At 47.1% G+C, this 12,425-nt stretch overlaps 1 protein-coding gene across 3 annotated transcripts in view; it reads left to right on the top strand.

Annotated features, from left to right (window-relative positions):
- CCDC150 (coiled-coil domain containing 150) overlaps positions 1-12,425 on the top strand; it is a 163,596-nt gene that overhangs the window by 106,410 nt on the left and 44,761 nt on the right. For all 3 annotated transcript variants that reach the window (XM_073589255.1, XM_073589254.1, XM_073589253.1), the window contains 3 exons: positions 6,506-6,675; positions 6,756-6,882; positions 9,138-9,329. In XM_073589255.1, the coding sequence (XP_073445356.1) occupies positions 6,506-6,675; positions 6,756-6,882; positions 9,138-9,329 (489 nt within the window). The remainder of the gene's footprint in view (positions 1-6,505; positions 6,676-6,755; positions 6,883-9,137; positions 9,330-12,425) is intronic.

Genomic DNA, 12,425 nt, shown 5'->3' with positions numbered 1-12,425 from the left:
TTGTTTTTTTCTTTTTTTAGGGTAACCCAACCGTATAAAAAAATCGCGATTCATCTGGAAAAGTAGGCTAATTTTTTTCATCTATGTGAAATCTGTTTTTTTGGTTTTTTTTGTACAGCAGCTATTAATCATGTACAGGACCATTTACAGTTTCCTATGTTCTAGAATTGCAAAGTATCCGTAATAATCGGATGCTAGACTGTGACTCTGTATGGCGACCAATTTTTTTTTTGCTCACCCATAGACTTGCATGTCCGAATCTTATCCTATTTACAGATGAAATCAGTGTATGCTGCAATTTTTTTAAATTTTTCCACAGATTCAGTCTGTGAAAAATATTGTTCATCTGCACTGCCCTATGGAATAACTATGGTCTGAGCACAATTCGTGTTTTTAACTGACAGCACTTGAACCAAAATCCGGCTATATGTTGGAGCACTTGGTTATATTTCTTTATCGCCTTATTGGGGGACACAGATTACCATGGGTGTATGCTGCTGCTGCTAGGAGGCTGACACTATGCAAAACAAGAAAATTAGCTCCTCCCCGGCAGTATACACCCACCGACAGGCACCAAGTACCTCAGTTTGTGCTTAGTGTCTGTAGGAGGCAGACCGGGATCTACCCAGATCCGCAGTTAACGTTTCCCTTAGGTTTTAGTTGAACGTATTAATCATTTCTCATTTATTTTTCAGATTCACGTCGGGAAACGGTGTGAGTCTCACCCTGCTTTCCCATATTAGGCGGCTGAGTGAGCAGTGTGGTGTCTCCCACATCGCAACTCTCAGTACCGTAGGCAGGACTTTTTCCCTATCACCTTCCGGTGCTATGGGCTGTGGACAGATGGCCGGTCCTTGCCAATCCTCCTCCTCACCCCTCTCTCGGGACAGGGCTGAGAGGAAGACGGCGGTCGCAAGTGGTGTAATTTTCTCTCCCAGCAAGAGGTTAACGCCGTCTTCTGCAGGATGCGGGTACAGAGGACCTTCCCCAGCGGCTTGCCTTCTGCTTGTGGGCCCCTGTGGTCATCCTCTTCAGGGACGTCAGGTAAGTGCCTGTACGATCCCTCCAGCCCCGCATTGTCACCAGAGAAGCCATCGGCAGTAGCAAGCGTTCCCTGTTTGAATCTCCCGCCCTTTTTCCCCCTGCCTGCCGCGTGCCGATCTCCTCAGCCGCGCACCTCTCTCTCTATTCAAGGGGACACAGGACAATGCTTTCATTACTCCAGCCACAGCAGAGGAATCAACGGGCATAGTACCTTGAATATCGGCGTTATTATTCTTCTGAATAGATATCAGGCACTTTCGTTTTAAGCTCCCTCTCTGAGCGCGCTTCTCTTCGCGCCTTTACTAGCCCATCACAGGGCTCCTTTCTCTTTTGCTATGCCAGCCCCCCTCTTTGCCACGCCCCCCCCAACTCTGCCTTTATTCAATCGCGGCTCAGCCGCTAATCTCCGCTCTCCGCCTTCATCATCCAGTATTTCCTGGATTTCACTTCTCTTCCTGCGCTGCTTGGGGGACACTTCGGCGTCCTGCTGTTCGTCTGAAACTCAGTAGGCTCTGCTCTGAGGCTCAAATTAGTTCCCCTCTGCAGTTTCCTTCCTAATTCGTGCGGCCATTCAGCGCAGTTTACTTATGCCCAACCCTTCAAGGGATCTCTGCTTCAGGCCCACCGCTACCCACTACGCCTGTGCACCCTGTAAAAAGAAGAGGGCATCAGGTCAGTTGTCCCCCTTCTGCCCGTCCTGCAGTCCTTCAACTATGTCTGCCTCTCAGGAGCACACCAAGTCCCGGGATGAGGACACTCCACCTCCCCCAGAGTGGGCCGTTGTAATGTCTCATTCGGTCTCTGATCTGACTAAAGTCTCTCAGTCCCTGGTCCAGGTCTTGGAACGTTTACCTCAGCTATCTACAGCCACCTGTGCACCGACCGCCTCTCAAGGTGAGTCGTCCGCACCTGACCGCGACCAACAGAGGGACAGACCGGGCAGGAGTTCTAGGAAGCGAGCTCTGTCTAGTTCGTCCTCCAGCTCGCAGTGTCCTTCTGCTTCTCCCAGGTTTCCTTTTCCTTCCTCAGAAGATGACCTTAGGTCAGGCGAGGACTCTCAATCGGGATCTAGTTCAGAAGCAGACAATGTATCAAAAACACGGGACATGGTCGATAGTCTCATTTCGGCTATCTTCCAAACCCTTAAAATTAAGCAAGATAAGGCTCCCCCTCAGGAATGCTCTGTTCTTTTTAAACGAGCAAGACCTCCATCTCGAACCTTTCCCAATCACAAAGAGTTCGATACTACCTTGTCCAAACACTAGGAGCACCCTGAGCAACGTTTCTCAGGCCACAGGTATTTAGACTTGCTGTACCCCTTTGATGCGGACCAGCTCACAAAGTGGACCAAGGCTCCCGAGGTGGATCCCCCAGTTTCCCGGATATCCTCTAAAACGGTTCTATCCCTTCCAGACGGGGCATCGCTTAAAGATCCAACAGACAGACAGACAGAATCGCTGGCCAAATCAATTTTGGAGGCTTCCGGCGCCTCCCTTTGTCCTATTTTCGCATCCGCCTGGGTGGCGAAAGTCATTTCGGCTTGGGCAAAAATTCTTCGCAAGGGCATCTTAGCGGCAGCCCCGCAAGATGAGCTGGCAGATCTAGCAGATCAAATTAATCGTGCAGGTAAATACCTGTTGGCCGCCTCCTTGGATGCGGCCGGGTGCGTAGCAAGGGCTAACAGCAACATAGTAGCCATACGTCGGGTCCTTTGGCTTAAGTCATGGAATGCGGATACCACTTCTAAGAAGTCGCTTACCAACCTGGCATTCCACGGTTCCAGGCTCTTTGGAGCCAAGCTGGATCAGATAATTTCCGATGCCACTGGTGGTAAAAGCACTTCTCTTTCCCAGTCCCGGCCTAAACGCTTTTTTAACAGAAAAGGTCTTCGGCCGTTGAGGCCCTTTCGTTCCTTTTCTTCCACAGACAGATCCACCCAGCAAGATCGGCCCTCCGCCTCTAGGGAGCGGGAGCAGAAAAAACCTTCGTACAAACCCGCTCCCCGCTGGAGGTCTAGAGGACAGTATTCTAGGTCTTCAGGCTCCCGTGCCGGTAGATTTTCCTCCAAGTGACGGGTCACCCCCACCTGGAAGTTCTTCCAGGGTGGAAGGCAGACTTTCCTTTTTCAGGGACGCTTGGCTGTCTGTTGTCGACGACGCTTGGGTCAGGGAAATCGTCACATCCGGATACAAAATCGAATTAGCATCCCCCCAAACAGACGGTTTTGCCTGTCTCGTCCTCCAAGACAGGGGTCCCGGATTCCAGGGTTCCTCCAGGCCGTCTCGTCCCTTCTTTCCGCCGGAGTAATCGTTCCCGTTCCTCCAAACGAACGGTTTTCAGGTTTCTACTCAAATCTTTTCGTAGTTCCGAAGAAAGACTGTTCCCTTCGCCCAACCCTGGACCTCAAATTGCTCAATCGCCACGTGAAGATTCTCCATTTCAACATGGAGTCACTTCGGTCGGTGATATCCTCAATGGAACCCGGAGAATTCCTCTGCTCTGTGGACATACGGGATGCCTATCTTCACATCCCTGTTTGTTTGCAACATCAGAAATATCTTCGCTTTGCGATTCAGGAAAATCACTATCAGTTCACGGCCCTACCCTTCGGCCTAGCTTCCGCTCCCCGTGTCTTCACGAAGGTGATGGCATCAGTCATGGCCATTCTCTGTTCCAGGGGGATTCTCGTTATCCCTTACCTGGACGATCTGTTAATCAAGGTGGTCGTCCCGCCGAGACTGCCTTGAAAGTCTTCACATAACTTTGGATACTCTTGCTCGTCTTGGATGGATAGTCAACAAGGAGAAGTCCATCCTGAGCCCCTCTCAGCGACCTTTCTGGGCATGGAATTCGACACGAATCTGGCCCGGGTGTTTCTTCCAAGGGAAAAATTTGCAGCTCTTTCCAAGGGAATCCGAACCCTAAAGCGGCCAACGCCCATTCCCCTTCGATCCTGCATGAAGGTTCTGGGGAAGATGGTAGCCTCCATGGAAGCAGTGCCCATTGCACAATTTCACCTTCGGCCCCTCCAGCTGTGCCGTCTTTCAGCCTAGGACAAGACCACGTTGTCTCTGGACCGCCCCATTCTCCTCCCTCTCAGAGTGAGGCAATCCCTGACTTGGTGGGCAATGCCAGCGTCAGTTCTATAAGGAAGGTCCTTTCTTCCGCTTTGGTGGCGAATCATCACCACCATTGCCAGCTTTCTAGAATGGGGAGCGGTTTTCCATCAGAAAACAGCCCAAGGACGCTGGAATTCACAGGAAGCTCTCCTCCCCATCAATCTTCTGGAGATCAGAGCAATCTTCCTTGCCCTTCTCCGCTGGAAGCCTCTCCTCGTAGGCAAGCCGGTCCGCATTCAATCGGATAACGCCACGGCTGTGGCGTACATAAACCACCAGGGGGCACGCGCAGCAGGCAAGTAATGTCAGAAGTAGCAAAGATATTGCGCTGGGCAGAACGTTACGTTCCGGCGATCTCCGCCGTTCATATTCCAGGGGTGGAAAATTGGGCAGCTGACTTCCTCAGTCGTCAAGGCCTAGCTTCAGGCGAATGGGCTCTTCATCCCACAGTCTTCAATCAGATATGCCAGCCCTGGGGCTCACCGGATGTCTATCTCATGGCATCTCGGATGAACCACAAGGTTCCGCGCTTCGTAGCCAGGTCCAGGGACCCTCTAGCCGTCGCTTGCGATGCCCTGTTGATTCCGTGGTCCCAGTTCCAACTTCCTTATCTGTTTCCACCTCTTGCCTTGATCCCAAGAGTGGTCAAGAAGATAAAATCGGAAGGCATCCCAGTGATTCTAGTGGCTCCGGACTGGCCAAGACGGCCTTGGTACGCGGAGCTGGTGAACATGCTCGCAGACGTTCCCTGGAGGCTTCCAGACCGTCCAGACCTTCTCTCGCAAGGCCCCCTTTACCACGAGAATTCTCAGTCTCTGAGTTTAACGGCATGGCCGTTGAGGCCGCGATCCTGAGAGAAGCAGGTTTGTCCAACCAGGTGATTCAGACTATGATCAGAGCCAGAAAACCAGCCTCTTCCCGCATTTACCATAGGTACTGGAAGGCTTTTTTCCGTTGGTGCGATGATAAAAAAGTCTTTCCAATGTCTTTTTCCATTCCATCTATATTTGGTTTTCTCCATTCTGGCTTAGATGCGGGTCTGTCCCTCAGTACTCTCAAGGGCCAGGTCTCCGCTCTGTCCTCTTCCAAAGAGAGCTCGCTTCCTTACCGCAGGTTAAAACCTTTCTCCAAGGGGTCGCCCATGTGGCTCCTCCTCATCATTCGCCGATAGACCTGTGGGATCTCAATCTCGTTCTTAGCGCTCTCCAAAAGGCGCCGTTCGAGCCTATCCAGGACATTCCTTTATCCCTTCTCTCATGGTAGGTAACCTTTTTGATTGCCATTACATCGATCAGAAGCGTTTCGGAGTTGGCGGCCTTATCATGTCGTTCCCCTTACCTGATTCTCCATCAGGATAAGGTCGTCCTCAGGCCCGTTCCTTCTTTTCTTCCAAAGGTGGTATCCTCTTTCCACATTATTGAGGATATCGTTCTCCCAATTTTTTGGCCTGCTCCTTCTCACCCTTTTGAGAAGTCACTCCACAAACTGGATGTAGTTAGAGCCTTGCGTGTCTATCTCGCCAGGACCGCTTCACTTCGCCAGTCCGAATCCTTGCTGGTCATCTCTGAAGGTCGCCGGAAAGGACTTCCGGCATCCAAATCCACGATCGCTCGCTGGATTCGTTCTACCATTCTGGAAGCGTACCGACTTCAGGAAAAACGGCCGCCTCCGGGAGTGAGAGCTCACTCCACCCGGGCTGTGGCAGCCTCGTGGGCCGTTCGACACCAGGCTTCGGCTTTACAAATTTGCAGGGCCGCGACCTGGTCATCTTTGCACACGTTTGCGAGGTTCTACAGGGTTCATACCCAGGCCTCGTCTGATGCAGTTGTTGGTAGGAAGGTTCTGCAGGCGGCGGTGGCGCACCGGCCGACCTAAGCCCTTCCTGTTCTTTCGTTCCTTATTGCTGTTCCCGCCCTTGGGACAGCTTTGGAACGTCCCATGGTAATCTGTGTCCCCCAATAAGATGTTAAAGAAAGATGGATTTTAAGTTCTTACCGTAAAATCTTTCTTGGAGTCTTCATTGGGGGACACAGCACCCTCCCTGTTTAAGTTGTACCGTGTTGGGTCTTTGAGTCCCTTGTTGGGTTGGTACATATGTTCAGAGTTTTTCGTTGCTTCTCCTACTGCTTTCTCACCAACTGAGGTACTTGGTGCCTGTCGGTGGGTGTATACTGCCGGGGAGGAGCTAATTTTCTTGTTTTGCATAGTGTCAGCCTCCTAGCAGCAGCATACACCCATGGTAATCTGTGTCCCCCAATGAAGGCTCCAAGAAAGAGATTGTACGGTAAGAACCACAAATCCATCTTTTATCAGCGGAAATGATCATTTGTTTTATTTTCCAGATAGAACCACTGCAGAAATTTGTTGAAGTTGCTCGTGAGGATAACCGAAAGCTCGCGCAAACATTGAACGTGACTTTACAGAGAAACTCAACTTTACAGAATCGTGTCAATGAACTACAAAAAGAGCTACAAAACAAGGAATTACAAGAGAAGCAGGGGATTCTGAACCGGTAATATCACTGTGATTCTAAAGAGTATTTATTATGATATACGTATGTGTGTAGAGTTCACCGTCTTGTGTTCTGTATAGTGCAAAAGCTGTGGAAGATTACAGCGTGAAGGAAAAGTTATTAGGGGAGCAACTTGTATCACTTAAGAATAAGCATCTGGTGGAGAGTAAGGAAGCAAAGAAAGCAGCAAGAAAAGAGCTTACAGAGGTATCATCTATTGTTTGGTAGCACTATGCTTTTATTTTCATCCTTAAGCCCCGTCTCACATAGCGAGATTGCTAGCGAGATCGCTGAAGTGTCACAGATTTTGTGATGCAACAGCGATCTCGCTACATGTGACACATAGTGGCGACCGCCCCCCCCCCCCTCCCCCCCGCTCTATATCGCTCTGATCGTGCTCGAATGTCCTGGGCCATTTTTTGATCGTTGGCGTCCCGCTGGCCAGCGCGCATCGCTGTGTTTAACGCCGACGAGCGACGCAGAACTCAGGGACGCAGGTGTGTGTTGTCAGAAAAACTGCTGTGTGACAAGGTACCAACGACCACCGAGGTCATTATACGGATCGCCGTCGGATTGCTGCATCGTTGAAGAGATCTGCCTGTTTGGCAGCTTACTAGCGATCATGTAGCGACGCAGCAGCAATCCTTACCAGGTCGTATCGTTGTCGGGATCGCTGGTGCGTCGCTATGTGAAACGGGACCCTAAAGGGCATGTCACACTAAGAGATATCGCTAGCAATATCGCTATAACTAGTGACGTTATAGCGATATTGCTAGCGATATCTCTGTGTCTGATACTTACCAGCGACCGGCTCCCCCGCTGGTTATCGCTGATCGCGCGAGAACGTTCAGGACTGTTTCTCGTCGTCAGCTTCCTGTGGCGCTTCCTGCTGTGAAGACGAGCGACGCGTGGAGCCGGGCGGGAGGACGCAGGATCGCCTGGTGTGACAGGTAAGTAGCGATCCCCGTCCCCAGCGATGTCGCTAGTGAGATCTGCCTGTGTGGCAGCTCACTAGCGACTACTTAGCGATGTACCAGCGATCCTGACCACGTCATATCGCTGGTCGGGATCGCTGGTACATCGCTAAGTGTGACAGTACCTTTAGACACCTTTTTTTTTTTTTATCGAGTTAGCTATGCAAAGATGTCTCATACAGCAAATAGCGCGTGCTCTTGTTATTATAAATGTTACTGATCCAAATGACTAATTTGGTCCTATACCCTTATCATAATTGTAGCATTGTGGGTGCATTTACGCTGAGTTTGCAGTATCAGTTGTAATTATATCATGGAGGCAATCCTCCCAAACTGTATAAGTGTATAGGTATCAAGTGACAGACATCACCCATGTCTTTCTGTGACTTCTCCGGATGAAGAAGTTATAGGTACTTTGAAATGCATTGAAATTAAACCCGCAATGATTTCGGTATACCCTGGACTCTCTGGATATCCTTTATTTCATACCGACCAGCACACCCCCATCTCCTACAATAAACATCGTCCTTTGGCTCACATGAAAGAAAAAAATATATTTTTTTTAAGTGATACCTCTGTATAATATAACAATGTTAACAATTTTAACATTTTCTATGCTTTTAATTTCTCTTTTGTTCATTCACTCTGCCATTTGTTAATTGATAAAAAAAAAAACCTAAGGGGGTTGTCCTCTTTTGAGAAAATGTTGTCCTTGACTGCAGCTTGTTCTAAAATAACAAACAGCTCTTTACTCACCGGAGCCAGAGCACTGTGTCTAGCGCTACTACGGGTGTCCGGTATTGGCGGTGATGTTGATGGTGTATCGATAGTGCGGCAGCCAATCAGCAAGCTCAGCAACTCTGCTCGTGTAGATGGAACGACCCCTTCAGAGCCACCGAGCTCACTGAATGGCTACCGTGCTGTTGACATGATGCCACAATCAGACACCAGAAGCAGCATAAGAGACTTTTACTCGACCTGGGGACGGTGAGTAAAGAACAGTTTGTTTTTTTATGATAAACTGCAGCCGGGATCAAATCTTTTCTGAAAGGCGACAAACCTTTTAATACTTCTATTTTTGAAAGCATTCTTAATTTTCAGCATTTTTTTTGCCTAAAACTTTTGCACTGTACTATACCCCAAATGTGCTCTGTATGAACCCACCCGAAAACTGAGTGAGATCGATCTATTCTCTACACTGGACTCAAAGCCCCTTTTTTTTTTTTTTTTTAAAGCCAATTAGCATTTATGTAAGAAAATAATGCAGATTTTTTTTAATGCAAATTTATTTGTGAAAATGAAAGAATAGTTAAAGATTTTTTTGTTTCTGAGAATTGTAATTATATCTTTAATGTATTTGAAACCAGTAATGACATGGTGCTATAAACCATTGTAGAAGCCACCATATATATTCCTCCTTCAATCAAATCTTATTGTCAGTGAGAGATGATCTAATCTTTGCCTTTTACTCTATTATATACCACACAGCTGAAGAAAGCATTAGACTCTGTTACCACAAAATCAACTGAGCTTTCAAGGACAAACCGAGAACTGAGAAACAGGGAGTCTATGCTGGAGAAGGAGACATTACACCAAAAAGACCTTATACGCAACCTGAAAATACAGCTGAAATCTCACATAGAGAGCCAAGGGGTCAGAAAGCAAAGTGAAAGAATACAAGTGAGTTACATGCTTATATTTTATGTACTGTCTACAGAATAATAATAAAAAACAACTATAAAAGTAACCAGCAGAATAACTGTAGGAAATAAAGATCCTCGCTATTCTCTGTCTGCTTTTTCCTGGCTCTCATACGCTATTCATCATTGGGAATTTTTACACACTACTCCTCTTTTCTATTCTTAGCCCAAAGCACGCCCAGCACTGCAGATATCTTGGCCCAAACTGATCTGGGCTTCTCATCGCCTCTTAACCCCTTACCTACAATGGACGTAATATTCCATCCATATGACCCTGGACCTAATTACCATGGACGGAATATTACGTCCCAGCGATCAGCGGCGCCCACGTGGTGAGCGCCGCTGATCGCGGCCGGGTGTCAGCTGATTATCACAGCTAACACCCGGAACAATGTGTCAGGGGTGGTCACGGACCGCCCCCGACACGTTAACCCCTTGTACACCTCGATCAAACGCGATCGCGGTGTACCGGGGGTTAAAGGGAAGCATCGGCAGGGAGAGGGCTCCCTCCTTGCTTCCCTGAGCCCCCCACAGCAGCGCAATGTGCAGCGCTGCTGCGGGGGTCTCTTTCCCTACAGGCCCCCGGATCCAAGATGGCGACGGGGGCCTTCGGGGGCCTGTAGGGAGCTGACTTCCTCACTGCCTGCAAAGCGCAGGCATGAGGAAGTCTGCAGAACTGCCTGTGACAGATTGCTGATCTGTCACAGTGATCTGTGATGTGACAGATCAGCGATCTGTCACAGGACAGTGATGTCCCACCTGGGACAAGGTAATAAAGTAAAAAAAAAAAAGTGTTAAAAATAATTTTAAAAAAATCGCTAAATAAATGAGTAAAAAAAAAAAAATATTCCCCATTTTTTTCAAAATAAAAAAAAAACCAATAAAAGTACACATATTTGGTATCGCCGCGTCCGTAGCGACCCGCCTTATAAAACTGTCCCATTAGTTAACCCCTTTAGCGAACCCCTTAAAAAATAAAAATAAAAAACGAAGCAAAAAATGATTTATTATCATACCACCTAACAAAAAGTGCAATAACGCGCGATCAAAAAGACGCATATAAATATCCATGGTACCGCTGAAAATGTCATCTTGTCCCGCAAAAAACGAGCTGCCATACAGCGTCATCCGCAAAAAAATAAAAAAGTTATAGCTCGCAGAATAAAGCGATACAAAAATAATTATTTTTTATATAAAATTGTTTTCATTGCAAAAAACCGACAAAACATAAAAAAAATGACATAAATGAGGTATCGCTGTAACCGTACTGACCCGAAGAATAAAAACGCTTTATCAATTTTATCGCACGCGGAACGGTGTAAACGCACCCCCCAAAAGAAATTCATGAAACGCTGGTTTTTGTTCATTCTGCGTCCCAAAAATCGGAATAAAAAGCGATCAAAAAATGTCACGTGCCCGAAAATGGTACCAATGAAAACCTCAACTCGTCCCGCAAAAAATAAAACCTCACATGACTCGGTGGGTCAAAATACGGAAAAATTATAGCTCACAATATGTGGTGATGCAAAAACTATTTTTACAATAAAAAGCGTCTTTTAGCGTCTGACAGCCGCCAAACATAAAAACCGCCATAAATAGTAAATCAAACCCCCCATTATCACCCCCTTAGTTAGGGAAAAATAATAAAATAAAAAAATGTATTTATTTCCATTTTCCCATTAGGGTTAGGGTTAGGGCTAGGGCTCAGATTAGGGTTAGGGGTGTGTTGGGGTTAGGGTTGGAGTTATAATTGGGGGGGTTTCCACTGTTTGGGCACATCAGGTGCTCTCCAAAGGCAACATGGCGTCTGATCTCAATTCCAGCCAATTCTGCGTTGAAAAAGTCAAATGGTGCTCCTTCCCTTCCAAGCTCTGCCATGCGCCCAAACAGTGTTTTACCCCCACATATGGGGTATCAGCCTACTCAGGACAAATTACAAAACAACTTTTGGGGTCCAATTTCTCCTGTTACCCTTAGGAAAATAAAAAATTGGGGGCAAAAATATAATTTTTGCGGGAAAAAATGATTTTTTTTATTTTCACGCCCAGGCGTTATAAACTTCTGTGAAGCACTTGGGGGTTCAAAGTGCTCACCACACATCTAGATAAGTTCCGTGGGGGGTCTAGTTTCCAAAATGGGGTCACTTGTGGGGAGTTTCAATAGTTTAGGTACATCAGGGGCTCTCCAAACGCACATGACACCCGCAGACCAATCCATTAAAGTCTGCATTCCAAAACGTCACTACTTCCCTTCCGAGCCCCGACGTGTGCCCATACAGTAGTTTTCTCCCACATATGGTATCAGCGTACTCAGGACAAATTGGACAACATCTTTTGGGGTCCAATTTCTCCTGTTACCCTTGGGAAAATAAAAAAAATGGGGACTAAAAGATGATGTTTGTTGAAAAAATACGATATTTTTATTTTCACGCCCGGTCGTTATGTTGAATCTATTTTTATTAAGAGTAAGAGGCAAAATAACAAAAAAATAGCATACAAGAAATCATACATTGTACACCCATCCATACAAGATCGCAATATATTCTTCTCCATATATGGCCTTGACTTTCTCTGGAACGGAGGCGCCTAATGTCCCATTAGGATGGTTATTGGTGTATGGTTCATATACATCATCATGCATGAAAGTCAATTCAAATAACTGGTGCTATATAAACATTCATTATACATTGCTTATGTATAGTATAATGATCAAATGATAAAGACAGTGACTATAAACAATCATAGTAACATCGTTACTGATTTCAGCACAGGTGTACTTTAGAAGAAAAGAAAGAAAGAGACAAGAAAGGGCACAAAAGAGGGGGGGAGTAGAGGAGAGAGGAAGGGTAAAAAAGATTTTCTCTTTTTTTTCAAAACATGCATATAAAACCTAAAAAAAGGGGGGGTAGGGACAGAAAAGGGGGGGGGGGGGATGGGGGAAGCGGACACCGGATCACCGCATCGACCTCTATGAGTTCTCTTCAACCAATTGAGACAGATCGGAAGTTTCCCTAAACATGAGCCAAGACATTGCCACCATATATGAAATAGAGTTCCCTTCTCGATTCCACACCGCC

Source organism: Dendrobates tinctorius, unplaced genomic scaffold (genome assembly GCF_039654945.1).
Source record: "Dendrobates tinctorius isolate UK_male_01 unplaced genomic scaffold, ASM3965494v1 ptg000107l, whole genome shotgun sequence".
Taxonomy (NCBI): domain Eukaryota; kingdom Metazoa; phylum Chordata; class Amphibia; order Anura; family Dendrobatidae; genus Dendrobates; species Dendrobates tinctorius.
The sequence above is the reverse complement of the archived record's forward strand: the minus strand, read 5'-3'. Positions and strand labels throughout refer to the sequence as shown.